Genomic DNA, 27611 nt, shown 5'->3' with positions numbered 1-27611 from the left:
CTGCAAGCGTTCCAAGAAAGGAAGAAACGATCATTTCGCCCTCGCTGACGGAGCTCAGCAGCGCCACGCAGCAGCACGTCGAGTATCCCGTCGAATATCCCGTGAAACATGATAATACCTTTTTTTTTTCCAAAGTTGTTGTGTATAGCATTAGTCAACGCCATTGACTGAAACTTCCCAACACGATAGATTGAAGCTCCCAACAACCCAGGCGGGAGTCCATTATACTCCGTATGATCGCAGTATAGCTTTTACTCCGTTCAGGCGGAATTTTCGCATGAAGCCTTGGGAGTGTCTGTCTTTCTTTTTTATTTCGCGCTGGACGGAGCTTTTCCGACCTGCATCGGGAGTATATAAGTGGTATCACGTCAGTGTGCGCGAAGATTTTTTAATCACGTAGAGACCACGCGTGAAATTTCGAAATATACACACAAGACGGCATCAAATTCTGCGAAACACGTCAATGAGAGTTGATAAGCCACGACATACATTATCATTCGAGAAGCACCCAATGCACACCTTTGAAAGACATCCAACATGCACGCGACACACAAGAAGAAGCAACTCTACCAGCATAATTATACCCTTAAGGTCGAGGGAGCAGCTGTTATGTTTTCAGAATTACGGCTCAAATGCTCGCATAAACCAGATATGGCTTGCGGATACTAAGAAAGACCTAAATCAACATAAGGCTGTTAATTTAGAATAAGTGAAAAACACAGTAGATCGCGTAAGTTTTATTAAAATTAGCATGCCATTCTACGAGTGCTGAAGCGACTTCACACACTGCCGGCGTTCGCGGCCAAAGAGGTGTGCGTAAGTTAAAGTAAGCAAAGAGAATGTAAATACACCTGCTTCATGGTGACCTTCGTAGGAAATAGTGGTAGAGTAACAAGAGTTCGTTACGGTGTGAGCCTGGCCCAAATCAACCCACGTAACACAGAAAAGCTCGAGAGACATTGCTCAGCGTCCAAGCAATGTGTCTCGGTTGTGAAACGTAGCTATATTGCTGATATGTCAAACAAACCCTCACACTCGGACTCGGCAGGTATGCTCCTAAATCAGTGTCTAGGATACAGCATGACGTTAACTGAATATCCGTAGCAACGACATAATCAAAACGTAACTGCGCGATAACAATTCGATTCCCATAGCCCAGTAAGAAGTTTTATTTACAGTACGCACTTAACGTCTCACCGTGTTTCTTGCGCGAGGGTATCCATACAAAATTACATTAAAAACAGTTGCTTACACTCCAATCTTCCTCACTGGCAACAAAGCACCGCGACGAAGTCGGAATATGGCGTTCATGTGCGACTACACGGTAAACGAACTCCTCCCCCCCCCTGGGAGTGTTTAACAGGTGATGTGCCCTAAAACCTCCCCATCCTTGAATATTTACTCTGATGTATAAGAGCAATACAGCGGCATTCCCTCGTTTCACTCCGTCGGCTAGCTGCGTGAGGATTAAGGCGGCATGACGCGGTTTTACACCGCTTCAAAATCTTGGGGCCGTATAACCTAAAACTATTCCAATGTTTTTATTCCAATCTCCTGGCGTCAAATTTGCGTAACCGCAGGCGCAAGCATCGGGCGGTCACCCGTAGGGTTTTCTGAACAAACCGATCAAATGCTCCCCTCGTTCATAGGAGGCGACTTTTGGTTGCTTGAAAAACGAATAACATTGCCTGCACTGAGCGGCTTGTCTTATCTAATTGGTTCACAAGAGGCGAGGAGCATGCTTAAGTGGAGAGTGATTCGATGGAGCCGAACCTCTCCACTGAATATCGATAACCGGATGAAAAGGGTGGTGCCGGCACTTGCGATTGGTGCGCGCTTTCTCTTACTTAGCTTGCGGTGGCTTTTCGACAATCGCGGCGGCAGGAAACGGAAACTTAAGAATGACGCTAAAACGGATCCTCAGCAAAGAAGCGTTGGCAGAACGAGGTCGTAAACGTGTCGAAAGTTCTCGAAAACATTACACGGCCACGCAAAAAGTTTTATTACACGCAAAAAAACCCATTCTCTCCAGCAGGGGCGAGTAGCCAGTGCCGGAGCGATCGGTGGCAGCCATCTTTTATTCCTATCAGAACGGGGCAGCCTGCGGCTATTCAGAAGAAAATTCTGTTTTGTTCAGCATATTAACGCATCTTTAATGCGTACGCGTCACTTTGACGCGGTAGGTTTTTGCGGTTTTGTGACGTCGCGTGAGAGGCAGGTGAAGTGGGTGCAGCCCGAAAACTTTTGACCAATAGCCGAGGGCTAATGGCAAAAAGGCGTCGAATCAGAAATAACTATTTTTGTTCTATTTGGTCAAATTATGCATAATCAGTGTGTACACGTCATATCAGATGGGGAGCTATCGCGGTTTTCGTGACGTCGCGTGACAGACAGGTGAAGTGCGGGTGGTCCAAAATCATTTTGACTAATAGCGGTGGGCTGATTGCAGAATTGGAATAGAAAAGTTTGGAATAGTTTTACGTTATAGCACCCTTGTTCTCCTGCGACAACTCCATACAGGAAGTTTTAAAGAACTCCCCCCCGTCGAACCAGGTTGGTCACGTGGCGCATCCCATGAAGCTGTGCGCCGCACCAGGCACCGGCCGCGTTCGGCCCGCGGAGTCGGCAGTGCTCACGCCTGACGGTTTGTTTACATTTGTGAAGTGGGATTCCGTGACACCTTTACGTCAATTTGTGTCCCTTATTTCCTTCCAGAAAGTGTTATATCACGGACGTCGTCGCTCGAACCGTGGCTGCTGTTGTAATTGCTACGCAGTATTTTCAAACAATACAGCGGACGTTGTTAGCATACACTCACAAGGACATAAGATTCGCATTTCATGCATTGAGAAACAGAAGTCATGGTAACGCAACAGAAAAGCACGACCAGAAACCTGAGCCAGCCTCACGAGTCAACTGGCAGCCTCCGGCTCATGCCTAAGCCTTTTTTGTGTGCTTGAAAACGTTGCTCTTGCACTCAACGTTGTCAGCAAAATAATGACAGCTAAGGTACATGAAGTAGAGATACAGTGCACCTAAGCCTGAAAGCCTGTAAGACTTTCTGGAAGGCGGCATAGGAAAAAAATCGGCGAGATGCCGGCACCGAACATCAGTTCACAGATGTAAACAAACCGCCAACCACTGACTCTGCCGAACGCGGCCGGTTGCTGGCGTCGCGCGCAGCCTCACGGGAAGCTTCACGTGACCAAACTTTGTCGGTGGCGGGAGTTTTTTTAAAAACTCCCTCTGCAGATTTTACACAAGAGAAGAATATTTTGGAGGTGGAATAAAATCACGTGTCCCCTTTATCCTCCGCAGCTAGCGATCGGAGTAAACTGAGGGAGCGCCGCTGTATTGCCCCCATATATCGAGTAAGTATTCAAGGATGGCGAGTTTTTAGGGCACACCACTTTTTAAAACTCCCATGTGGGAATATTCTAATTTACAGTGAATGTAGATGGTTGAACTTACGCGCAGTTCGATGTGCGTGTTTTTTTTTTTATTGCTTCCACTTACTAGAACTGGCAAAAACAGGTCGCGTACATAGATGTGTTCGCCATGACTGAGAGGAATTGTTCTTCGCATGTTTGTTTCCTGAAGCTGTTCGCTACGAGTATTAGCTGAAGCTCATGAGTGCAAAACAAGCCTTCAACTTCGGCCGTATGAAGAGCCGGCGCAAATGATGGAGACTCGAACAAACCGATTAACACGTTCATCCATCAATTTATCCATTCAAGAAGACCTCCGCAGGGTATCTGCGACAACCAAATGTGCGCTGGTGATGTATGACTCCCCGGCTCTCCACTTTGCGCCGGCCTGTGATTTATCACTACGCGTCTCGCTACATATAGACACAAAGTCACCGCATCGTTACCCCTTGAATAAATTTAAACTGTCACTAAACCGAAACGCCAAAGCGGTTAGGGGCGGCAGAGTACTCGTTCAAAATTATCGCCGACATTAATAAAAAAGAAAGCTTCTGCCTTAATGGAGATGGCGAAGACCAAACGTCATCTCTCTTTTTCTGGTAGATTTCGCATCTGTAATGGCGTACTGATGATGTCAGTTATTGTGCAATGTCGTGTTAATTTCTATCCTCTACTGCGGAGACAAAGATTGCACATTTGCAAGGATTACAACATCACCCACGGTCATTACAAAAGGGTCTAATGCGCTAGGCTCTACGTTCCGAAAACCAGTGACACGCAAAGCTCCAGCGGAAAATACAAAACGGCGTCACAGTGATTTGTCCATAACTGAACTAGATGAGGCTACTGTCTGTGCGTGCAAGGGGATTAAAAAAAGCAAAAAATAATTCACGCGCAGTTGAAAGAATGAAAGAAACTGATGGGTCAATTTATTTGTTAGTAAACACAGTGCATGTGAAGCCAGCAGAAAATATTGCCACGGCAAAATAATAACGTGGTTTCGTTGCGTGTCCACGATACTGCGGACGCAATCGACGGCAATTGGTGGGTTCCGCCGTGTACCTCACAAGCCACGTTTACATGGGCGCGACACCAGCATGTGACACTCTTTAGCGCATCATGGTAATTACTATGCGACAATGTCTACACGTGCCACTTCCTCTTTCGCCCGAAACAAGCTGGAACTTGTTCCCGTCGATTTGAGTTCTGCCGGGGAGTGCAGCGAACACATCACGTCCACTGTCTCTCTCTGTCGCGCGAGCGTTCACGTGTCAGACGTACTACCCTACACGAACTACCCTCGCCTGTTGCATCAATGCAATTCGCCTGCACCAAGCGCATTACCAGCTGAAGCCTATCGTATAAACCTCCAAGCGCATCGCACGTCACGAAGGCGTATCGCATCAAATGGACCAAAGCAGGGATAGTTTGAGACGGGAAAATTCGCATTTTAGCGGTGTTTGTAAACAGAAGCATGTCGTACCAGCAATTATGGGAACGCATTCGCTGCGGGATGACAACCAGCCAACCAACCGACGGCTGCTGCTGCCGCACTGCGAGGCGTCAAAACAAAAATGGCGATTTCTTTCGACTCGCGAGTACAGTACGCGCGTTTAAACCGTATGTTATTTATCGCTATCAAATGAGAATAACGTCAGCTTGTTACTTGATTCGCGGCGTTAACACGGCCAGGTCACCCGCCTGGGGAGATAGAAGCCGAGGCGGCCGCGTTCGGCTACCACTGGACATGGCAACATTTGTGCACACGCTGGGAAATCTGGTATCCCGATCCAACACGGTATGGCGTTTCCGCAGAATAAAGGACGCGTAAATTTGTCAAATTTGTCCACGCGGAGAAATGAAGGAGGACATCACGGAATGTAGCCGACACCCTGCAGACACTTCCGGTGCGCTTCACAACGCGACAGCAAAAGCCGGTTGATAGGAAGTGAGAGCGCTAACTTTCAAATATGACACTAGGTGGCGTTAGCTTTCTGGACAGGAGCCAATGAATCATCATCATCATCATCATCATCCGGTGAACGCACTTATATTTAAGCGGTGGCATATGGATATATCCGATGTATAAACAATACGATACGCTTCTACCGCAACCATGTAAACATGGCTACATTCCTTTACGTGAATACGATGCGATGCGCCCCTTGTTGCATTCATGTAAACACCATTGAAGTGATCCGTTGAGTTCCTCGACACAAAAACCGGCTTTCAGTGCGGGAACACGGTCTCCGCCGGCGTCATATTGGCGAAAGCCGTCTTGATCATGTGACGTGATTAAAATGACAAATCACTGGCTAAAAAAAAGCGCGCAAGATAGTTTTACGTTACAGCGAAGTAAACGCGACGTAACTTTCCTTTTTATAATATATGTGTTTAGAAAACGTTTATTTCATCAAGAGAGCGTACGAACACTGAGTCCCAATACGAAGCAATTCCACCCGGACGATAACATACACGAAGTAATAATTCAATTTATTGTCTTAGTTCAGCCCTTACTCAAACTCGGATGACAAAGAAAGCTGAGATGACTTGGCAGCACCAAGCGCTAGCTTTCCCAGCCGACGCCGCACAAGATCCTGCCTCCAACCTGGAGTCAGTACAACGTGACGTGAGGAACTAAAATAACAGACTACTATTTAAAAAATCGCGTGTATAAGTAGTGTCAGAATAACATATACGCAAGGTGACTTTTATGTTTCAGTTATTTGTTGTCACGTTTTTTTAAAGGAAATTCTCACGCCGGCCTTATCCGCCACACGAGAACCGGGGTGAAACTCCCCTTCACAGCTTTGCTGTACAACGCCGGCGCCTTCATGTGGTATGCTTCCGTCGAAAAAAACAACAACTAATGAACGCACTTTGTGTTCAAAACTCGGCGCTGTGAATTGTACTCTTCTTCCGAACGTCGTTGGTGTGTATTCTCTCTGCGCTAGCCTTTATTCCACAATGCCGATGAAAAGTGCGCAGCTCACTATCTCGCCCTCCACCGCTCTCAAACCGCTTCGGTGAACCGTGCTGGAGCGCTTCGCAGATAGCGGCAGTGCGACGGCGACTCGCTCCGGCGGCCGCCATTGGGGTCTCCGGCGCTTTTCCTTGTGCCTACACGGGCTGGCGGAGCCGCGACGGAAACGCCGTCCCGATAACGGCGACGAATATTTCGCGCTACGCGCCCCGAAGCTTGCTGCAGCCGCGGCCGGAGAAGCTGCTGCTCAGCAGACCGACGCGCAACGAGCCCAAGCACCAGCAGCAGGAGCGGCGGCGGCAGGCAGCATGCCCTCCATCGCTACAGCAACAGCTGCCGCCAGCGCCACAAAGGAGGAGAAGGAAAGAAGTGAGAGCGGCCGCCCGCTGCCGAAGGCTGGCAGGGCAGCGGGGGCAGCAGCGCTTCGAAGCAGCGCTTCGCCGTCACAGCGGCGGCGATCGGAGCGCCACAGCATGGAGGAGCGCGCGGTGCTACGTTCCGCTGGAGCACTTCGGCGCAGCAGCGGCAGCCAGGCGCTGTTTGTTTCCCGCTCGCCGTAGTCGCCTGCGCCGCCCGTATCAGCAGGCTCAAACATGCAGCCGGCGGCGCCGATGCCGGCGATAGACTTCGAGCGGCTGATCGAGCTCGTGCGGCCTTTCCCGTACCTCTACGACCGGAACGAGCCGGAGTTCAAGGACGTGGCGCTCAAGAACCATCGATGGCAGCTCATCGGCGCCCACTTTGGCATCACAGGCAAGGTCTTGAAGTATGCGCGCGAGAGGTATTGTTTACGTTCGGCGCAGGAGTGAAAGCTTCTGCAGCTGACATCTGCCAGTGTGCATGGAGCTCACGATCGTGGCGAACGCGCAAGTGTTCGCTCCAGTGCCACGTGTCCTTCGCCGGCGCGATGGCGTCGTCTCCAAAGCAGCCTGGAGCGCAGTCTTGAGCACCCAAAGCTCGCCTCGTAGCTTCCACCCCAATGCTATCATTGTTGTCAAACGGGCGATGTTCGTCGCTTCTTGCTTTGGAGGGATACTGACTGCACGATAAAATTGCGTGCAAGAGAAAAAGAGAAGTACACGGGGTCTACCAACCGAGAAAAGCGAGAATTTCTCAGAGAACTTGATGCTTCTGGAAAATTTGCGGAAATTGCGCTTAGATCCTAGAAAAGTTAGCCATGATTGTATTTATAGATAACGAAAGTCGTGATATTCCTGGCTCCAGTAGCTGCGAATGCCGGCAATACCATGCAAAGCACAAAGGGAATGCGCTTCGTGTGACTCGTACACGAGGCTCCTTCAGACCCCCTTCCCCTCTTGTTTCGTTGGGCTGCTCCTGAGCTACTGTGTTCTGAGCAATAACGTCTAGCCGTCATATGCAACCTCTGATGAATAGATACGGCGAAAAATTGATGTCACGATTTGTATGCGGGAAAGGCGGTGCATGTATGCAAGAGTACAGCTAATTCTCCTTCAAAATAATCGCCTACTATTGTTATGCACTTTTGAGAACGAGTGTACAGGTCCCTCATATACTTTGGCCTGGAGGCAGCCTGTGTGATGGGGTTGAGTTCACATTATGTTGGGTGTCGGCAATTTCCGAGAACCTTTGTTCATATAAGTATTTCAGTCACAGAAGCGCTTGCACCACTAGTGTACACATTTTTTCAATGAAGTACTGTTTCCATAGAGCTGGCGCAGCATGTCGTGACATTCCCTTGGCAGTCTTCCAACTTTGAAGAAGAATATTTCACTTTCGTACGCTGCTCCATTCCACCCGTAACAATGTCTCTGCGCCACACCTAAGCGCTTGTCTACACTGAGCAAGTGTACGTCTGGACAAACAGTTTCACCAACGATGACTGTCTGACTTCGGGCTTCGCTGCCCTGGCTGACAGCCAGCAGCAGCAACCACACCGCGCGGCAGCAATTCGTTCACCGTATTTATTATTGATGTCAGGCTGTATAATATAACCTGTCATATATATACATATATTAGACGTCTTTTCCTAGGACCCCGTAACAATAGCTTTCTTGGGGGCGCTGACCAACGCCAACGGTTCTCCATCGTTCTCATCTCGTGCACCTTCAATGTGTAACGCCAGCAACGTCACTGGCGGCTCTCATCATGCGAGCGTTGTGAGACGCCTGGTAGCTCCCGGGGTGCTGTTCCTTCGACCCAGCAGCATTACAGTGTAAAACAATTTACTCCCTTAAAAGCGAAAAAAGGGTGCAAATGTGTTTATAACTCACATCCTTGTGTCTTTGGGGTATCAGTTACAAAAATCACACCCTAACGGTGTGAGTTGTCGACCCATTTACACCCTCTTTCATTTTTAAGGCTGTAAATCATTTTACAGTGTAGCCTTTGCGTGTTGCGTCGTGCCAACACGTTGCGTCCGTGTGTGCTTAGAACACCTCCCAAGGAGTTCAAACGCAACGCTAGAACACGCTATCGCTGTCAGCGCTCCGACCTTCGGGCGACACTGCCATTTTATGCGAAGCATACTAGCCGCACAACCACGCTCTTCCTTGCTGCGCCGCGCGCGGCCGCGTAGCTACCATATGACGTCATAACAGCTGCAAAAGCGGAGGCTCAACTCGTGCGCTCGCTTGCGGCCGCGTAGCTACATAGCCGGGTCTCAGCTCGTGCGCTCGCCTGCGGTCGCACAGGTGGTACTGCGGCCTAACTCCCACTCCTCCCGCTTGGGCACTGACGTCACAACAGCTGCAAGCCGGGCTCAACTCTTGCGCTCGCCTGCGGTCGCACAGCCGGTGCTGCGGCCTAACTCCCCTTCCTCCCGCTAGGGCACTGGCGTCATAATAGCTGTATAAAAGAGCGGCGCGCTCTCGTCGAGGCCAGTTGTATAGCGCGATGGCGGGAAAGGAAAGGGCCGCTCGTCAGACCGCAAAGCGCAAGTTACAAAGAGCCACGGAAACGGCCGAAGAACGAGAAGTTCGGCTTGCCAAACGACGTGCACAGTACGCGGCTAAACAGCAGCGTTCCTCCACAGAGTCCGAGGTAAAGGATGAAGTTGCGAGTGTATCTGGGAGTACTTCTACTCGCTCGGAGCGGCGAAATGCAACCAAGCGGAGAATACGTGCCGAAGAAACTCTGGAACAGAGGCAACAGCGTCTCGAAAAGGAACGTGCTCGCTCGAAAAGGAACGTGCTTGAAAAGGAACGTGAGTATGCTTCGCATCCTGGGCTTAACCTTAGCAAAGCCACAGCCATTTCTCTTAACCGTCTTACTATTAACCATTGTAGTGGCGCCTGAGGCAAGCTTTGTGCGACGCGACAAGCATGACGGCATTCAATATAGAGAACTTTCGTGGAGGACAGGGCGATCTCGAAGTATATTTGCGGTCCTGGGCACTCATTTCCATCTGATGTCTCCTCGTTCTCAGCAGCTTTTCTTTCCTTGCGCCTTGTCTCATGTTTCGAGTCCTCCTCTCACGAGTTCGCATGTCGAGAGGGCCGCAATATGGCGACTTCGCGCGGCGACGGGTGCTCGGCTGCTGCTCTAGCTGCGCTCCGTTGCGCAGAGGCGGCGGCGCCGGCAGCGGCGGAAATAGCTTGCGTTCGGCGCAGCTTCGAGCATCGACGCCCATCGTGCCGGTGACACTCGCTAGGTGTCGCCGAGCCAGTGTTGTAGCACCTGCCGCGCGCTGCTTTGCGTTCGGGCGGGGAGAGGAAGAAGCGCGAAAACAAGTGACGACGATGTGTCTGCAGGCGCATGGGGTTTCACACCGAGATTGCAGCACCCGCGGGCAACTTTATGTGGCAGTGGAGGGAAAGCTATGCGGAAATGGAGCACATGAGCGTGACAGTGCTGCAAGATATGTTCCCAAGGTCTTATTCGCACTTGTTTAAGCCGGGCAGGGAAGAACATAAGCATGTCATTCACTATACAGCGCGGGTGTTAACATAAGACACAAAATGCGCCACTTAGTGATAAAGTGGAATTTTTTTCCGCTTTGCTCTTCCGCGTTTTTGGCGGATGCGAAATCACCGCAAGTTTACGGGCCACGCCGAATTGGCATCTATCTGCTCGGGAAAACCCACGGAGGAAGGAAATTAGCATGGAGCACTGTGCAACACGATTGAAGCCGGAAGTGTCGCTCCATCACGTGACCGTCATGTCAGAGCGTCACATTAGTGCTCGGGGTCCGTCCGCGCTCTGCAGGTAGAGCAGCCGAAAAAATTGTGAGGACGCTTAAGCTGCGCCTTTAAGAGTGGAACGCGATTGCGTTCAAAGGCCCCTTACTGCTTTTCATGCTTCCCGGCAACTGCAGCTTATGTAACTGTAACATTTACCGGGAAACGCTGGCTGCGAACGCTATGCAAGAATGCGAGCTTTCTGGTAGAAACGCGGCCTCTTGTGTGGGTCGATTTCCTGTTATTGTTTCGAACTTTTAATATTTCAGCCTGAGAAGAGCTAACATAAAGGCCATGCGCTGTCGGTGTTTATTCCATCACGTTTGTTTGTGGGCTGCCGTTCTCAATATTCCTAGGAATATACTTTGTAAAAAATGAAAGACAGGATATGAGCAACTTTGGTAGTAGAGAAATGGTTGGGTATGCGTGGTTCGCAATTTGGTTCGAATTTCTTTTTGCCGAAGCGACGCCCAACGCCGACGCGGGACGCCGACGCCACATTTTCTGCAGCACGGGCACCTTAACGCTCTCGCGTTAAAAAGTGCACATCGCAAAAATGCGCATCGAGGAACCAAACATTCTCGGTCAATACGCTGAGGCATAACTCACGTGGTGGGCCTACTTTCTTTTAGGGAAGAAGCGAAGGAAATGGCTTCATGGAGAGTTGGCTTGCCTATGCTAGCGGCGTGACGCAATGCTCACCTCACACCCTTCAAAAGATGGTCGTTTTTGTTACCTCATAGTTCACACAGTATTTATTACCTTCGTATAATTGTGTGGTCGTTAACGGTAGATTTAGTAACAATACTGTCTAAGCAACGCAGTCGTTGTTAATAATGGTTCTCAGGTACTAATTGCGAACGCAGTTAGGATCACCGGATATAAAGTTTCTAGCCTACATATAAGGCATTTATCGGACTTACCCTGGAATATGTCAGAGTGGGTGTTATAACTGCGTTAAAGCGCAGAAAATTTGTATCCAGTATTGCTAATTGCATTTAGAAGTGGTAGCTGGCACCCATTGTAGTAAATGTGACTGCTTTAGACCGTATTGTTAAAATCCCTGCCGTTAACAACTCCAATTATGTCGTGGTAGGGAATACTGTGACATCTCGGTACTAACTACAACGAACTTTCTTATGAGGGTAGTTTATTTCCTTTCACCGTGGGGAAAAGGAAATAGAAAGCGTTGTCTAACACTTCCGGGCTTTAGCGCTTGCGCACGAGTGACGTCATGATGCATCCACGTAAACCTTAAACCCGAACCAGGGTCCGTATTCACAAAAAGCCCTTACGCTAAAATTGTTCGGAAGAGCGAGTTCCATCCAATCCCGAAGCCGCACATATTAGTAGCGAAGGTAGCTGGCCAATGGCAGATAGCATTTAGGAAAGAAGAGCTTTGTGAATTCTGGCGCAGGCCTTCCGAGACAGGTTTTGTGGTGTAAGCTAATTTGGTTGGGGAGCCGCTGTGGTGCCCATTAATATTTTTTTCCGAGGTTAGGTCGGTTTAGATGTCCACGTAATGTAGACAAACTATGAAATAATACTTGACAGTCACTATAGCATACGCTAAAGAGGGTGAAGATGAAAGCCGACACGCTCACGAGATATTCATTAAGTTGCTTGACATTCTCATTGAAATGCGCCGTTACTTCCTATTATTGCTTTTTCTCACCAAAGGTCGTGGGTTCAAGTGCCTTAAATAACTCTATTTTAATCAACCGTGCCCTAATAAACTTTGCTTCAATTAACACCAAAGGCCTTGGTTTCGACCATCAATGGTAGCACCATCAATTTTGGTGCCATTGAATTTCTGTGCCATAACGCTGGACTGTCAATATTTCCCACTTCCCCTTTCCCCAGTGAGGAGTAGCTGGCTAGAGACACGATCTCCAGGCCGACCTCTCCTCCTTTCTCGATCTTCATTAAAATCGACTCCTCCTCCTCCTCCTCTCGATAACGCCGGACAACGGATTTTTCTACCCATGAGCCACTTGTTGCTTTCGCCTTAATAAGCCGAAAATGTCATGGGAACAAAATGGCGACAAATAACCAGTGTCTACAAATTACTTTGTGCGGATTCATTCTTGGGGAAAAGCGCAAAGGCACAAGACAAGAGTACCTCTTGTTAGCTTTAGATGTAGAAAGGCTGGTATGAGCTACGTTAGGCTGCTATCTTTACGTGCGCCATCCTGCTCTCCCAAAATCTCAAATTTGTTGCTCAAGCAACAATAAAAAGGAAAAAAAAGAAGAAGGAGGTAGTTTTAATGTGCACGCAGTTAGAGGGACTCAGTGCAATGTCTTTAGATATTTTCTATGTCCGTGTCTGCCTCACAGTTTGCTAGGAAAGAGGAGAGTCGCTGGAAGAAAGTGCCCTGAGGAACTTGCCCAAACGCTGAAGAAGCGCAACTACATACTTATTCCGCACCTGATTCGGTTTCGCACCGTATCAACGATATTGGCGTTAAGTAAGACGTCGATGTTTTTTTTTACAAAAAAAAAAAGATACTTGGCAACATCTGTGTGTCTATTCAGAGTAGGGCGGAGGCAGGGACTGCGCCTCATAACGCTGCCTGTTTCATCAAGCACTATAGGGTGTCTCGATGTCAGCGCCGCCTCCCGCCAGTGGGGTATCGAGGCTTCCTGATCAAGCACAATTCCGCCCAGTGGTACTGGCGTCGGGTGCAGCGTTCCACTTTCTTGTGGTAAAGTCTACGTTGGCCAGACCGGGCGGTGCGTCAGCGTGCTCCTCAAAATACACCGCACTTCGCTAAAGGATGTACACCCACGGGCCGTATAGCTTAAAACTATTCCAATATGTCTTTATTCCAATCTCCTGACGTCAAATTTGCGTAACCGCCGACGCAAGCATCGGGCGGTCACCCGCAGGGTTATCTGAACAAACCAATCAAATGCTCCCCTCGTTCCTAGGAGGTCACTTTTGTTTTGCTTGAAAAGCGAATAACATTACCTGCACTGAGCGGCTTGTCTTATCTAATTAGCTCACAAGAGGCGAGGAGCATGCTCAAGTCGAAAGGGATTCGATGGGGCTGAGCCACTGCACTGAATATCGATAACCGGATGCAGAGGGTGGTGCCGGCGGCGGCGATTGGTCCGCTCGCTCTTACTTAGCTTGCGGTGGCTCGGCGAGAATCACGGCGGTATGCAACGGCAGCTTAAGGATGACGCTAAAACGGATCCCCAGCAAAGAAGAGTTGGCAGAACGAGGTCGTAAACGTGCCGAAAGTTCTCGAAAACGTTACATAGCCACTCAAAAAAAGTTTTATTACATGCAAATAAACCCATGCTCTCCGTCACGGGCGAGTAGCCAGTGCCGGAGTGATCGGTGGCAGCCATCTTTTATGCCTTTCGGAACAGGGCTGCCTGCAGCTATTCAGAAAAAAATTCAGTTTTGTTCGGCATATTAATGAATCTTTAACGCGTACGCGTCACTTTGACGCGGTAAGTTTTTGCGGTTTTGTGACGTACCGTGAGAGGCAGGTGAAGTGGGTGAAGCCCGAAAACTTTTGACGTATAGCCGAGGGCTAATGGGAAAAATGCGTTGAATCAGAAATAACTATTTTTGTTTTGCTCGGTCAAATTATGCATAATCATTGTGTACACGTCGTATCAGATGGGCAGGTATCGGGGTTTTCGTGACATCGCGTGACAGGCAGGTGAAGTGGGGGTGGTACAAAAAAGTTTTTGACCAATAGCGGTGGATTGATTGCAGAATTGGAATAGAAAAGTTTGGAATAGTTTTACGTTATAGCGCCCCAGCTTTCATCTATCTAGCCGCCGTCGCACTCGCTGGGCGCTATATAACGTTAAGCTATTCCAAACTTTCTGTTCCGTTTCTGCAATCAGCCCTCCACGATTGGCCAAACATTTTTCGGGCCACCCCCACTTTGCCTGTCTGTCGCGCGATATCAGGACAACCGCGAGAACTCCCCATTCGATATGACGTGTTACACATCTGATTACGCATGATTAGATTAAACAAAAGAAAAATAATTATTGCCAATTCTACACCTTTCAAGCTTGCCATTAGCCCTCTTCTATGGGTCAAAAGGTTGCGGGCTGCAGGCGGTTCGCCTGTTTGTCACACGACGTCACAAAGCTGCGAAAACTCACCGCCTGAAGTGACGTGTACGCAGTAAAGGTCGAACAAAAGCGATCTTTTTAACAATAGCCGGAGACTGTCCCGTTCTGAAATGAATAGAACATGTCTGCCTACCGACCATTCGGACACTGGCTATACTCGGATCTGCCGGGGACCGTGAATTTATTTGCGTATAATGAACGTGTTCGCATGGCAGCATAGTGTTGTCCAGCCCTTTCGGCACGTTTACAGCATTGCTGTGCAAGCTCTTCTTTATTGAGGATGTGTCTTAGCCGCATTTTCTTCGTCGCACGCCGCCGCAATTTTGAACCTTCCGCTGCAAGCTAATTGAGGTGAAGCGGACCAATCGCAGACACCGGCACCACCCTCCTCATCCGGTTATCTATTTTCACTGCTCTTTCCCGGCCGCGTTTTTACAATTACCAGTAGGTACAGCAGGGCGTGGCGATTTTCACGGCGCTCGACGTTTCTGCGCAGGCGCAAGTAAGAGCGGGTGCGAGAGAGAAAATCTGGGGGCCTTTGCTCCTTGAATATGTGAGTCTGCCTAGGCACAACGGAGGAGGTTTCTTAACGCATGTTGTATGCGTTTGTCTCCTGTGCATGCCGGCATTGCGGAGTGCGGTCCAGTTTGTTTACGCTGTGCCGCTGGCTGCCCGCGCGGTGAGGCAATGGGCACGGACGCCCCATTTGGTGATCGCTTTGTCTGAAGGGGCAAGTTTCTGACTGGTGTTGTTGAAGGCGCGGGTCGCTTTTTTAGTCGCGACGATAGGTTGCATTTTTTACAAGCACTGCTCAAGGAGGGCGCATATTACCGGCAAATTGAGGCCTCAGGAAAGCACCTGAGGTTATAATAAAGCAGGTGGCGCAGGATATCCAGGGCACCCAAGCGGTAGCGGGGGGACCAAAGCTGGAAGCAGGGCGGCCCATGAGATGTGGCCGTGGAGGCCGAAGCGTGCCAGGGGGTGTTCGCATAAAAAATTGGCATTCCGCGATAGCTGACAGCCGATCATATACACCCCTGGCACGCGCAGGTCTGTGCGAGCCCCAACCCACGGACCAGTCTGGGTTCTAGCTTTGATGTCCCCGTTGCCGCTTTGGTGTCCTTGAGGTGCCGCCAATGATGCGAAATAATGACACATTGTTTCAATTAGTAAAAGAACACGATTGAATAAATATAATTGCGTCCAGCCGCCAACGTGCGGTGCTAAGTTCAGCACTACCGCGCCCCGCAGCTTCTGCCGGCACGCCTCGGGACAAACACATACAACACGCGCTAAGAAACTCCTCCGTAGTGCCTAGGCAGGGTCGTATATTCAAAGAGCAAAAGTCCCCACATTTCCTATCTCGCACCTGCTCTTACTCGCGCATCCGTGCAAACGTCCGTCGTCACCGCAAGTGACACGCCCCGCTGTACCCACTAGTAATTGGAAATACTCCGGCCCTGGCCACTGCTACGTGCTGCTCGCCTCTTGTCAGTCAGTTACATCATGTAAAACCTGTCAAGATAGGCAATGCTGTTCGTTTTGAAAGCAAACAAAAGGAACCCTTCTATAAACGAGTAGAGCGTTCGATTGGTAGGTTCAAACAACGCTGCTGGTCACAATACGCCGATGCTTGAGTCGGCGCTTACGTAAATTTGACGTAAGGAATTCGGAATAAAAAAACACACTGGAGTGGTTTTGCATTATAGGGCATGTCGTTGCGTCTCGCTTTTCGATATTATGGATATTGTTATGGGGCACAGACAGCAGCGGACGCGTGAGATAGCTGAGGCTCTTGCATGGGCATGTGGGTAAGCATGCACACGGATGCGTAAGTCAGCGCTGCATCGCTCTAATGCAGGATCAATTTAACTCTTGAAATGAAGTTTGACCTCGAGTGATGTGTGTTCCGTCCTGTTGTGCGCAGAAGTTGTTGGTATTAGTTTTTGTTTTTACAGGTTTGTTGCAAGAGCGTGTTTGCATTAAAACTTCAGTTAATAGACAGTGCCTGTGACCGTCTCTTCTTGTTCGTCCTTGTCAAGTCGTTGCGCTGACAAATCATGAACATGAGCACAAAAAAGTGTTTGTGTATTTGTGTTCAAGGCACAGTCAAAGTATCGTCAAGTACCTATAGGACAGTCACCCATTGGAGGGAAAGCGGCCGAACAGGCATCTTCATGCAATACATGTATATTGTTCCTTCGTGTGCGCTTTCCCTAAGAATCATTTTAATGTCATCGGTGCTCGCTCAAAGAAATCATCGCTCGCAGGTGATCATGCAGCACAAAAGTTCCGCACCATGAAGACCAAATACAAGGACCTGAAGCGGATGCACGAGGTAGCCCGTGCTCACGGGAGGCCCGTCACTCGGCCCAGGTGGCGCTACTATGAACTCATGGATGACTTCATGAGAGGGCGCGATGAAACCCCCAGGCACTCCTCTGGACCAGTCATGTGAGCTTCCCGTCTCATATAGTCTCATATAGCATAGCTTAGAACATCTAATAGCGGCAACGGAAAACCCGCGATGAGGTAATAGAGACTTTTAGCAGTGCCGTATTACGGTACGGTAAGTTCGGTATACGGTACGGTATTACCGTTCCGTAGTAATTTACCGCGATGACCGAAGACGTTTTAGCTGCGTGTGCCGCTCGATGCGTACGGTAATGTGATGATGATAGCGGCTAACATTGGGGCTTTGCAGAATGCAATAACTGAGCGCTGAGCGCGAAATATTCATTTTGACGAATAATTTTAGAAAGCTTTAGCTTGTCCATACGCGCATTATTTTTTACAGAAGTACCCGGCTACGGCAAACTTAGACGCCAGTCACAAGGCCGGTAGCGACATCTTGTGACACTTCGTCCTGCAACACGTGAAACCTTTTGTTACATAGGTGTTCTTATCTAATCAATACATAAAAAAGGGTATGTGTCTTGTAAATTGTACCGCTGCTTACACTTCACACCAGTAGATAAGTAGAATATAGTGAGTTACTGCAATAAAAACTCTGTGTCCCCTCTAAGTAATCTCTGCATCACTAGATGGCGCCACCTACCTAGCTTTTTTTTATGCCACTGTTTACTTGTCACTTGGTCGCTCCGCAGAAGGTGATTCAAAGTAGCCTCTTGCCTTGGTATTATCATGGTAAAAAAAGCACGCTAGACCTGGACTCTGTGGCCGGCATCAGCTTCTCACTGTTTTCGCTTGGTGCAGCTCGGCTCGCGACACACGGTGCCAGCCGAGCCTTACCGACTCCTTACTTACGGCATACGGACTTTCCGTATGCCGTACGGAAAGTTATTCCGCACGGTAAAGTTCGCGCATGCGCAGTCCTCAACCGGCACGGTATTACGCACTTACCGTACCGTATACCGTGCTTTCCGTAGCACAGCTAAAATTCCCTAATAAGGGGTTTTTATGTCGGTGTCACAAGCCCAATTTCGATCGCGATGGAGCGCGATCGGGATCGAATTTCTTGATCGCGATCGACAATGATCGCTGCTTCATGGTCCAACGATCGGGATCGAGTTTCGGTGAGCTCAAGCGCACCGGGTGTCGTTAGGGGGTCCGAAACACTAATAAAAATTGTCCAATGTGCCGTAAAAATTGCAATATAGAACTTTTTTTTCCAGAAAATATTTTGTTTGTAATTGTGAGTAAGGAAGCTATCGTCTGCTGATCATGTGCGACTCTCTGAAGTAAATGGTCGTCAGCCTACTATCGCGATCAAGAGGCTCGATCGCGATACACGGATCGCGATTGTCGGGATTCGGATTGAGCAAAATTGTGATCAAAAGTTAGTGTGTAATAGCACCCGATCCCAGTCGTGCATAACCCACATCAGGCCCGATCGGATCGAAAGTTTACCGTGTGACACCGGTAAGTGATACCGTGTGACACACGGGCGGCATGATTTTATGCCAATGTGTACACTCTGCGTGTTAACAATCGTATTCATCGCTCTGAAATATCTTTGTTTACCTCTACCAGCCGGCGATTCTTTCGTGGCGGTCCACAGAAAACTCGGCTTTCTAGAAATCGACGATTTAGCGCAATAAAACACATGTAGCGCACGCGCACAAAGGCGGCATGGTGTCACCGTGCGTGATGGATCGTGGCGAGAGGTAGCCGAACAATGGGTTGGTGCTGCTATGAGGTTCCTGCGTAGAAGCGAGGGGCGTCTGAATACGTATGTCTTGGTTCACGTATAAAACCACACATCGTACGCGACGTATGCACGCGGTTTAGTTAGAACATGAGCTATGGGTAGGCCGCGCAAAGTAAGAACTCCCGAGGAGCAACGGGAATACGATGCCCGTAGAAAGGAGCAATATAGGCTCTCGAAGCAACGTCGCAGGCAAAACCCTTCGAACCAAGAGGCCGAGCGTCGGGCGAGAGTCAAAGAAGCGGACCGCAAGCGACGCGCTCGGTTGAGCTGCCACGAGAGACGACAAGCGGAGAACGAGGCGAAACGCCGCAAGTACCACGCTGACAAACGGTTATACACTGCATTGTACGGCGTACTCATTTCATTCGTTAGACTAGAACAGGCTAAGGGGATGGTAGCAGCTTCGCTGGCAATCCATCTTGACAGAGTATATTGGGCCTCCAAATTCTTTTCCAGTGGTGGGTGTAGAAAAGCTATTAGACAGTTTTAGCTTGTACACAAACCCGGTAAACCCGTTCCACATACTGGGTTTACCGGGTTACCCTATAGGGTTTACGGCGGCAAAAGCGTTGGCAGTGACATCTTGTGATGCTTCGACCACGTTGGCTTAGGCGTGTTTTCGTGTTACGCCAGTGTTCCTGTCCAAAAAAGAAATTTAATAAGGCAACGTGTTCATGATCATGTAATGCTACCCGAGATGTACGCCAGCAGCGAAGTAGCACACACTTGATTTATGCAGTAATAAGTGTGTGTTTGTCATGGTTGAACCCTGTGCTGCCGGGTGAAGCAGCCAACCCGGCCTCTCACGTTTACGTCTCCGGAAACCTGGCAATCCGCAAAGGTAAGGTGTTGGTGGCCAAAGTAAAAATCTCTATTATAATAAATTATTTAGGTCGCTCTGAGGCTCGCCGATATATTTTGCTAGCATTTAGAGCCTTGAAACTTGACTTAACGAACGAAAACGTGATGAACAGTGAAAAATGTCATGTCAATACTCCCTCATTATCGACTAGAATAACAGCTATCTGTGCTGGCTTTCTCGTAAGCCTAGTTAGATTAGCCACTGCAATTCCTAAAGAAAGACAGCCTAATTTGAACGACCGCCTGTGACTCGGCACCCATCGTACGTCGGCGACTCGAGTGCACATCAATTTCTGACTTTCTCTCCTGATATTCTCCCTCCCTTCCCCGATGCATGGTAGCCTACCGGCTCAGTTATGGTTAGCCTCACTCCCTTTAATTTACCCTTATATCTCTCTACTTACTCTCTCTTTACTCCGGTTATGTGGTGATGTATTCTTTCAAAACTACTTTAATTTGTGTGGTGGAAGATGGTTGCCTCCCAACTAAGGAGGCCGTGAATACACGCAAGATTGCGGCGCGCGGCAATTTTACGGGTCCTCGCGGGCTTCCTTCATTCTTGGAAAAAAAACGTTTGTTTAGCGCGCATTGAGCAACAGAAAACTGTATCGGAAGTTTTTCATGTTGCTCTACAATTTTCTGATTAACAGTTTATTTATTTATTTATTTATTTGTTTATTTATTTATTGACAGAACGCTACAGGCCCGAAAGAAGGCCCAAGCAGGATAGGCAGAATTACAAAAAATGTATCCAAGCAACGCGTACAAACATTAGTATACAAGGATATCACACTCCTAGCAACAGAAAGCAGCAATAAATGCAAAAGCAGAAAAATTAAAAGGAAAGCGGCACGAACCGCACAAATGTTAGCAAATAGCAACATCGAGGGCAAGGGCAATGAAGCGTAGCAATCAACACAATGATATATGAAGTTGTTTACACACTTTAAACACGACCAAATTGTCAAAAACGTGCCGCACACACATATAGGAACACAGGTACATTACATACAGATGCACAGTGGCGTAGCAACAGGGGGGGCCGGGGGGCCGTGGGCCCCGGGTGCAAGGGGCCAGCGGGGGGGGGGGGGGGGGTGTCATACGCCTGAAGACGTCCCTGTTTCCGCCGGCTTGCCTGGGCGCAAATGGCAAAGAATGCTCCGGTATCCAGTAGCCCGAGCTAACGTACCCGATGCGTTGCGCCGAAGAATTGTCGGCTGCAGCTCTATTAACACCCCACGAAATAATTGCACGAATGTGCGGGCCAAAAAATGTAATTCGCAAAATGGTCGCTAAACTATTCGCCTTAGCGGAACGTTTCATGTGGGGTGCACTCATGCCGTGCGTTCATGCTGGGAGCAGGAGTCGCTAAACATACAGTGAGGCATAGTAGGGCGTTAATGCTCTTCGGTCCCTTCCGTTCAGAACGCACAGCGAAGACGAACAAAGACAGTAGCAAGTGGGCGTTCAACGAGCGCGCCCGGCGCTCGTGTTTAAGGTGAAGCGTTCGTTGAGAGCAACGTTGCATAAGTGCGGCCGTCAAAAGTCACGAATGGGATTCTCTGGATCGTCTTCAGACTCGGTGCGGCCGAAGAGTTTGGCCGCATGTGACTCGACAGGCTGTAGTCGCGGGCGCCGCGATGTTCAGCTCGCTTTTACTTCCCCTCTCCCGCTCGCTCCGAGAAGCCGCTGCGAAACCTGCCGTTATGTTTCACGCTTTCCTTCTTACCCTCGAACGTTTAAGAAAACTGTTGTGTTGTGTGACTTCATGTCACAAGTAGAGAGTCTGTGTCAGCTGCACAGAATTTTACAAAAAAAAAAGCGTGAATTTTCTAAGGATATTTACCGATATTCTATGAAGTTATGTGTCTTTGTGATTACTAGGAATTCGGTAGCGTGAAAAATATGGCAGATAAGTAATAACCATATCCTTAATAATCCATCAATTAGCACTTACAGAGGAGGCACTTCAATTCCATAATTGAGGACTCAAAGTCAGATAATTAACTCAACAAAAGCTTCTTAAACAAAATCGTTTTGAGTGCTAGAACCTACAGTACCGTGGCACTGCAGGCGGCGCCCAGTATGGCAGTAGCGAAAGAAACATGAAATAGTGGACCAGTGAGGTTGATCCATCAACCCTCTCCATTGCGAGTGCAGACCAACAGGTTTCGCTTGCACGGGCTTCATTGCGGTCTTTTTTTTTTCCTTTTTTTTAATGGTGACGCCAAGAATCGACGCGAAGCGTGCTCTATACTGTTCCCAATCTTTTGGTGGTACCGCAGCTCGGATAATCACGTTTGTCCGTATAGCAACAAATAAAAACAAGGCTTTATTGATCAGAATGAAGAGAACTCGTAATTGTCATAACATTGGCGCCCGCGCAGCAGGGAGGCAGGTGGCGTTTTCCGTTTTTCTAATATGGTGGTCAGATCAGCGTCACTCAGACACAATTTAATTTTTGTTTTCGTTCAGGGCTACCCACAGCCAAAATACTGCGGGCCATAGTACCTACGACGATTTTTGTGAAGTTGTTGTTGGGCAAGATATGAATGTCGGCCTTCAATTTTGCAAATGAAATGTTGCCGCTAAAATTGGTAGTTAAAACATGGTTAAAACTTTGTAATTTTTTTTTTTACTTGTGACGTGACCCGTATTTTCTACGATGCCGCATTTGTATTGGTTGCCAAGCCTTACAGTTTGACAAGATGTGCACATGCGCTTATCACAAGTTATCAGTGCAGCACCCTGTGTTATTTGGCGCAGAAAAAAACAGTGTGTACTGGCCTCGAGCTGCACCACTGGAAAATCTGGCGCCACCGTCGGCGTGACGTGCTATTAGGGATCACGTGGACATAGCGGCCGCGTCGGCTGCTTCGGGAGCGCCAAAGCGAGCGGAAAACGAGAGTTTAAATTCCCTCGTACGCTGCGGTCCTCATTTAGTGGCGAGATTTTCCCGCTTCGAGTGTCTCCTTTACAACGCTTGAAAGCACTACAATAGGTAGTGGCTGCCTTTGAAGGCGCGCAACATGGTAAGCTACTGCTCGGTGCCGCAGTTCCAAACGTACGCAACGGAGCCCGGTGTCAGCTTTATTCACAAGTAGCCGCAGGACAAGAAGCTGCGTGAACCTTGGCTCGCGAAACTTAGAACCGGAAAACAGTCATCTGCTACAACTCGGGTATGCAGCAAGCACAGACGCGAGGAAGATTTCTGCTACGGCGCCGGGTCTGCGATGTTCGGAAAACGCGCACTGAGAGGCTCGCCCGAGTCCGCTGCCCGACTATAGTGTCATGACGGTTTGGTCTATGAACTTGTCGATGCTATAGATACTTGCAAGTTCACTGAAGGGGGGAAAGGGAGTGGTAAGAAGCACATTAAAAAAGAAGCATGGCATATGGTCATGTTTGTGTTATGAATTAATGCACTGGATTACAAAAAAAGAAGCAGCGGGAAATCGCACCCTGAGAACACTGCTAAACACATAGTGCGACGCAACTCGAGAAATAATATTGAAACGTCCAAGAATTTAGAAAACAAAAAAGATTGAATCGTCGCGACGGCACATCACAGTCCCCGTAGGCGTCGAAGTCTCTACAATGAATATTTTTGAACAGCTCTGATAGCGCCCACGCAACAATGGTTGCTTGTATACTGTCAAATGCTCATATTCTGCGGCCTAAAGCTCATGGCAAGGTGCGAAAACGCGCACGCGGCGAAGGCGAAACAGTACGCGGACGAGCATGCAGACGCGCAGTCGGTCGCTGCGAAGCTGTGTGATCGCTGCATTGAGGCTTCATTCTATTACACTCCATTTAGTTATACAAACACTATAAGAACGTATTTCACATAGTTTGCTCTCAGCGTTTGCCTATCTTTCACGCAAGAAGACGGTTCGGGAGACTACATCGCGGCGACCGTGCACAGTGGCGTTCACTGTACGTATTCGGTAAAAAGATAGCGTCTGTAAACGATTCTGTGCTTTCAGTTTGCTCAAGATTATTATTTAGACAGTAAAAAACTTCTCTCGTTTCAAAAGTATTTACAAAAATGTCCGGGAGAGCTCCCGCGTGGCGTTTTCAGTGAGCGCTGACAGCAAACCCTATGAGGAGCGCGCCGCGTGATCCCTCATACTACGCCAGCGAGGCGCTTCCGATAGATGGCGACTCCGTAACTCCTCGCCGCCAATACCTACTGCATTCGCGATCTCTGGGAAAGAAAGCGAAGGAGAGGGGGACCCGGGGGACGTGCGCGGTATCCAAAGCGGCTGTACTGGTGCTGAAACCAGGAAACTGTCGATATCCTCGCCTTCCTCGACTACACCCGGGGGGGGGGGGGGGGGGGGGGTGACAGAAGACCTATGGGCCCCGGGTGCCAGATGACCTAGCTACGCCACTGCAGATGCATCTTACGAAGCCGTTACTGCAGCTGACGAGACACAGGATAGGTGAACGCAAGAAAACTGATAAGTGTGGGCCTTCAGAGCCTTCGAGCTCAGCGCATACCGCAGGAGGCCGACTGGCCATTCCGGAGTCAGCTGTGACGTTGCTGCACTTCGGAGATAGCGAATCGCGGCACTATAATTAGACAGTTTTAGAATAACGTTTGTCGCCTTACGTACGTTAAACGTAAGCACCATTGCGGGACGTTACGGTGCGTGTCCTTTCAAGTCCTTTAGTTTACCTTGCGGAAACACAAACGTAAAGAAAACGTTATAAAAAAGGGCGCCGCCTGGTGCCTCGTGCCAAACGTATCCAAGCTAAGACGGACCGTCTTAGCAACCATCCCGCTGTTGCTATGTGGACGCGTCTCGTTAGGCGTACGGGTGTCGGAATCGCCGAACGATCTCAGAAAATGGACGTGCTGTGCGCTCATAAATAACCTTTCAGGTGTGTTTAGAGAAAGCGAAAGCTCATTACAATAGTTCATCATCATCATCATCATCAGCCTGGTTACGCCCACTACAGGGCAAAGGCCTCTCCCATACTGCTCCAACTACCTCGGTCATGTACTAATCGTGGCCATGTTGTCCCTGCAAACTTAATCTCATCCGCCCACCTAACTTTCTGCCGCTGCCTGCTACGCTTCCCTTCCCGTGGAATCCAGTCCGTAACCCTTAATGACCATCGGTCATCTTCCTTCCTCGTTATATGTCCTGCCCATGCCCATTTCCTTTTCTTGATTTCAACTAAGATCTCATTACCTCGCTTTTGTTCCCTCACCCAATCTGCTCTTATCCCTTAACCTTACACCTATGATTCTTCTTTCCATAGCTTGTTGCGTCGTCCTCAATTTAAGTAGAACCCTTTTCGTAAGCCTCCAGGTCTCCGTCCCGTACGTGAGTACTGGTAAGACACAGCTGTTATACACTTTTCTCTTGAGGGATAATGGCAACCTGCTGTTCATGATCTAACAATGCCTGCCAAACGCACCCCAGCCCATTCTTATTCTTCTGATTATTTCCGTCTCATGATCCGGATCCGCAGTCACTACCTGTCCTAAGTAGATGTATTTCCTTACCACTTCCAGTGCCTCGCTACCTATTGTAAACTGGTGTTCTCTTCCGAGGCTGTTAAACATTAGTTTTCTGCAGATTAATTTTTAGACCCATCTTTCTGCTTTGCCTCTCCAAGTCAGTGAGCCTGCATTGCAGTTGGTCCCCAGAGTTACTAAGCAAGGCAATATCATCAGCTAATGGCAAGTTACCAAGGTACTCTCCATTAACTCTTATCCCCAATTCTTCTCAATCCAGGTCTCTGAATACCTCCTGTAAACACGCTGTGAATAGCATTGGAGAGATCGTATCTCCCTGCCTAACGCCTTTCTTTATTGGGATTTTGTTGCTTTCTTTATGGACGACTACGATGGCTGTGGAGCCGCTATAGTTATCTTTCAGTATTTTTACATACGGCTCGTCTACACCCTGATTCCGTAATGCCTCCATGACTGCTGAGGTTTCGACTGAATCAAACGCTTTCTCGTAATTAATGAAAGCTATATATAACGGTTAGTTATATTCCGCACATTTTTTTATCACCTGATTGATAGTGTGAATATGGTCTATTGTTGAGTAGCCTTCACGGAATCCTGCTTCGTCCTTTGGTTGACGGAAGTCCAAGGTGTTTCTGATTCTATTTGCGATTACCTCAGTAAATACTTTGTAGACAACGGACAGTAAGCTGATCGGTCTATAATTTTTCAAGTCATTGGCGTCTCCTTTCTCATGGGTTAAGATTATGCTGGTGTTCTTCCAAGATTTCGGTACGCTCGAGGTCATGAGGCATTGCGTATACAGGGTGGCCTGTTTTTCTAGAACAATCTGCCCACCATCCTTCAACAAATCGGCTGTTACCTGATCCTCCCCTGCTGCCTTCCCCCTTTGCATAGCTCCCAAGGCTTTCTTTACTCCTTCCGGCGTTACTTGTGGGATTTCAAATTCCTCTAGACTATTCTCTCTTTCATTATCATCGTCGGTGCCACTGGTACTGTATAAATCTCTATAAAACTCATCAGCCACTTGATAGAGCTGTCTCATTACAGCAGTCTCATTACAATAGTTACTGGCGATCAACGCGAGGGAGAGCATAGCCATCACGAGAATTCACGCTGAAGCGGGAGCCATGGGTGCCGCCATGTTCGACAGCGCCATCTCTTAGCGTACGTAAACATTACGGACGTGAAACTCGCCAAATAACGCACGTTATCATAGCGTGCGTAAACCGCACAAACCCAATAACGTTCCGAGCATGCACAGTGAGGACGACGCTATTTCTTTACGTACGTAATGCTTTTACGTTCGGTTGCAAACGCTAAACTACTATTGCGCAGGGGTGTCAACTTTAGAAAGGACCTGCATCATCACATTAGTGGATAATTGTCAAAACATCAAGCGCGTAGCAGACGCTCGCCGCTTCACCGAGCGGAGACAACCTTCGGGTCTCTTGCAGCAGCGCCTGTGGCGGTTGCTCACCGGAAAAGCGCCACGCTCCCCCCTGTATTCGCGCGCCGCTTGGGCCACTCTGTTGAACTCAAGCCAAGGTCGCAGAGTTTGTCGCCTTTGTCGCCGATGCATGGGCGCCCCCGTGCGGCCGCTCGCTCTCTGGCCTCTTCGCTGCACTCGCCTGTCCAGCTGCGCGCCCAACGTGGCTTGGTTGCGCTTGGTAGTACGCTTGCGTTCTCGCGCGGGAACGCTACTCGCAGACGCAATGCCCCCGCGAAAGTATCAAACGGAAGAGGAGCGTAAGCGTGCCAAGGCTCTGCAGAGGCGACAGAGGTATGCGACGCGTACCGAAGCGGCGAGGGCTGCGAGGGAAGAGAGGAAGCGGATACGCGCGGCCCGAGAGCGCGAGGTGCGAGAGATTCAGCGCGCGGCCGAGGAGCTGCGCCTGGCCAGGCTGCTCGAGAAAGAGGAGAAGCGACGAGCGGCCGAACAACAACGACGCGCCAAGCGGGCGGTCGCCGAGACCGAGCGGCACGGATCAGAGGACCGGCACTCGCGGGGCGCTCACTTGTACGTTCGTCGAGCACACAACACGTGCGCATTTGCGTCGTTTACTTTCAAAAGTGCTGCGTGTAGACTTAGATAATCGTCGAAGATGGATTCTGCCTTAATTTACATTGAGGGACTTACGTGAGATCAGCCGCTCGAATCGTGTAAGCGACGCCGAATCAAAGCGCCGGAAACTAACTGGTCGGAGTGACGTCGCTGCATGTGATGTTCGCTAAATAACGGAGCTTCAATAACTTCAATTCAGAGTGTAATCCGAGCCCCACTTAAACGACGCATTCACGGAGCAGGAAATTCTGCTCATAGCCCAAATTTATAGCGAACTACATCGTCAAAATTTGTTGCGCAACGCATCGGTTTTCTATTTAACACTCATCAATGCTGCCGAAAGTGTTGTGTCGA

General features: G+C 49.0%; 1 protein-coding gene across 6 annotated transcripts in view; it reads left to right on the top strand.

Moving 5' to 3' along the window:
- LOC126533695 (uncharacterized) overlaps window positions 1-27611 on the top strand; it is a 114687-nt gene that overhangs the window by 67277 nt on the left and 19799 nt on the right. For 3 of the 6 annotated variants that reach the window (XM_055072266.2, XM_050180880.3, XM_055072264.2), the window contains exon 2: window positions 16943-17126. In XM_055072266.2, coding sequence (XP_054928241.1) covers window positions 16943-17126 — 184 coding nt within the window. Of the gene's footprint in view, window positions 1-6826; window positions 7165-16942; window positions 17127-18923; window positions 19189-26738; window positions 27213-27611 lie in introns of those variants that run through there. The other 3 variants (XM_055072265.2, XM_055072267.2, XM_055072263.2) reach the window with 3 other exon arrangements.

This window comes from Dermacentor andersoni, chromosome 7 (assembly GCF_023375885.2).
Source record: "Dermacentor andersoni chromosome 7, qqDerAnde1_hic_scaffold, whole genome shotgun sequence".
Lineage (NCBI taxonomy): Eukaryota > Metazoa > Arthropoda > Arachnida > Ixodida > Ixodidae > Dermacentor > Dermacentor andersoni.
This window is presented reverse-complemented; position numbering and strand designations above follow the sequence as displayed.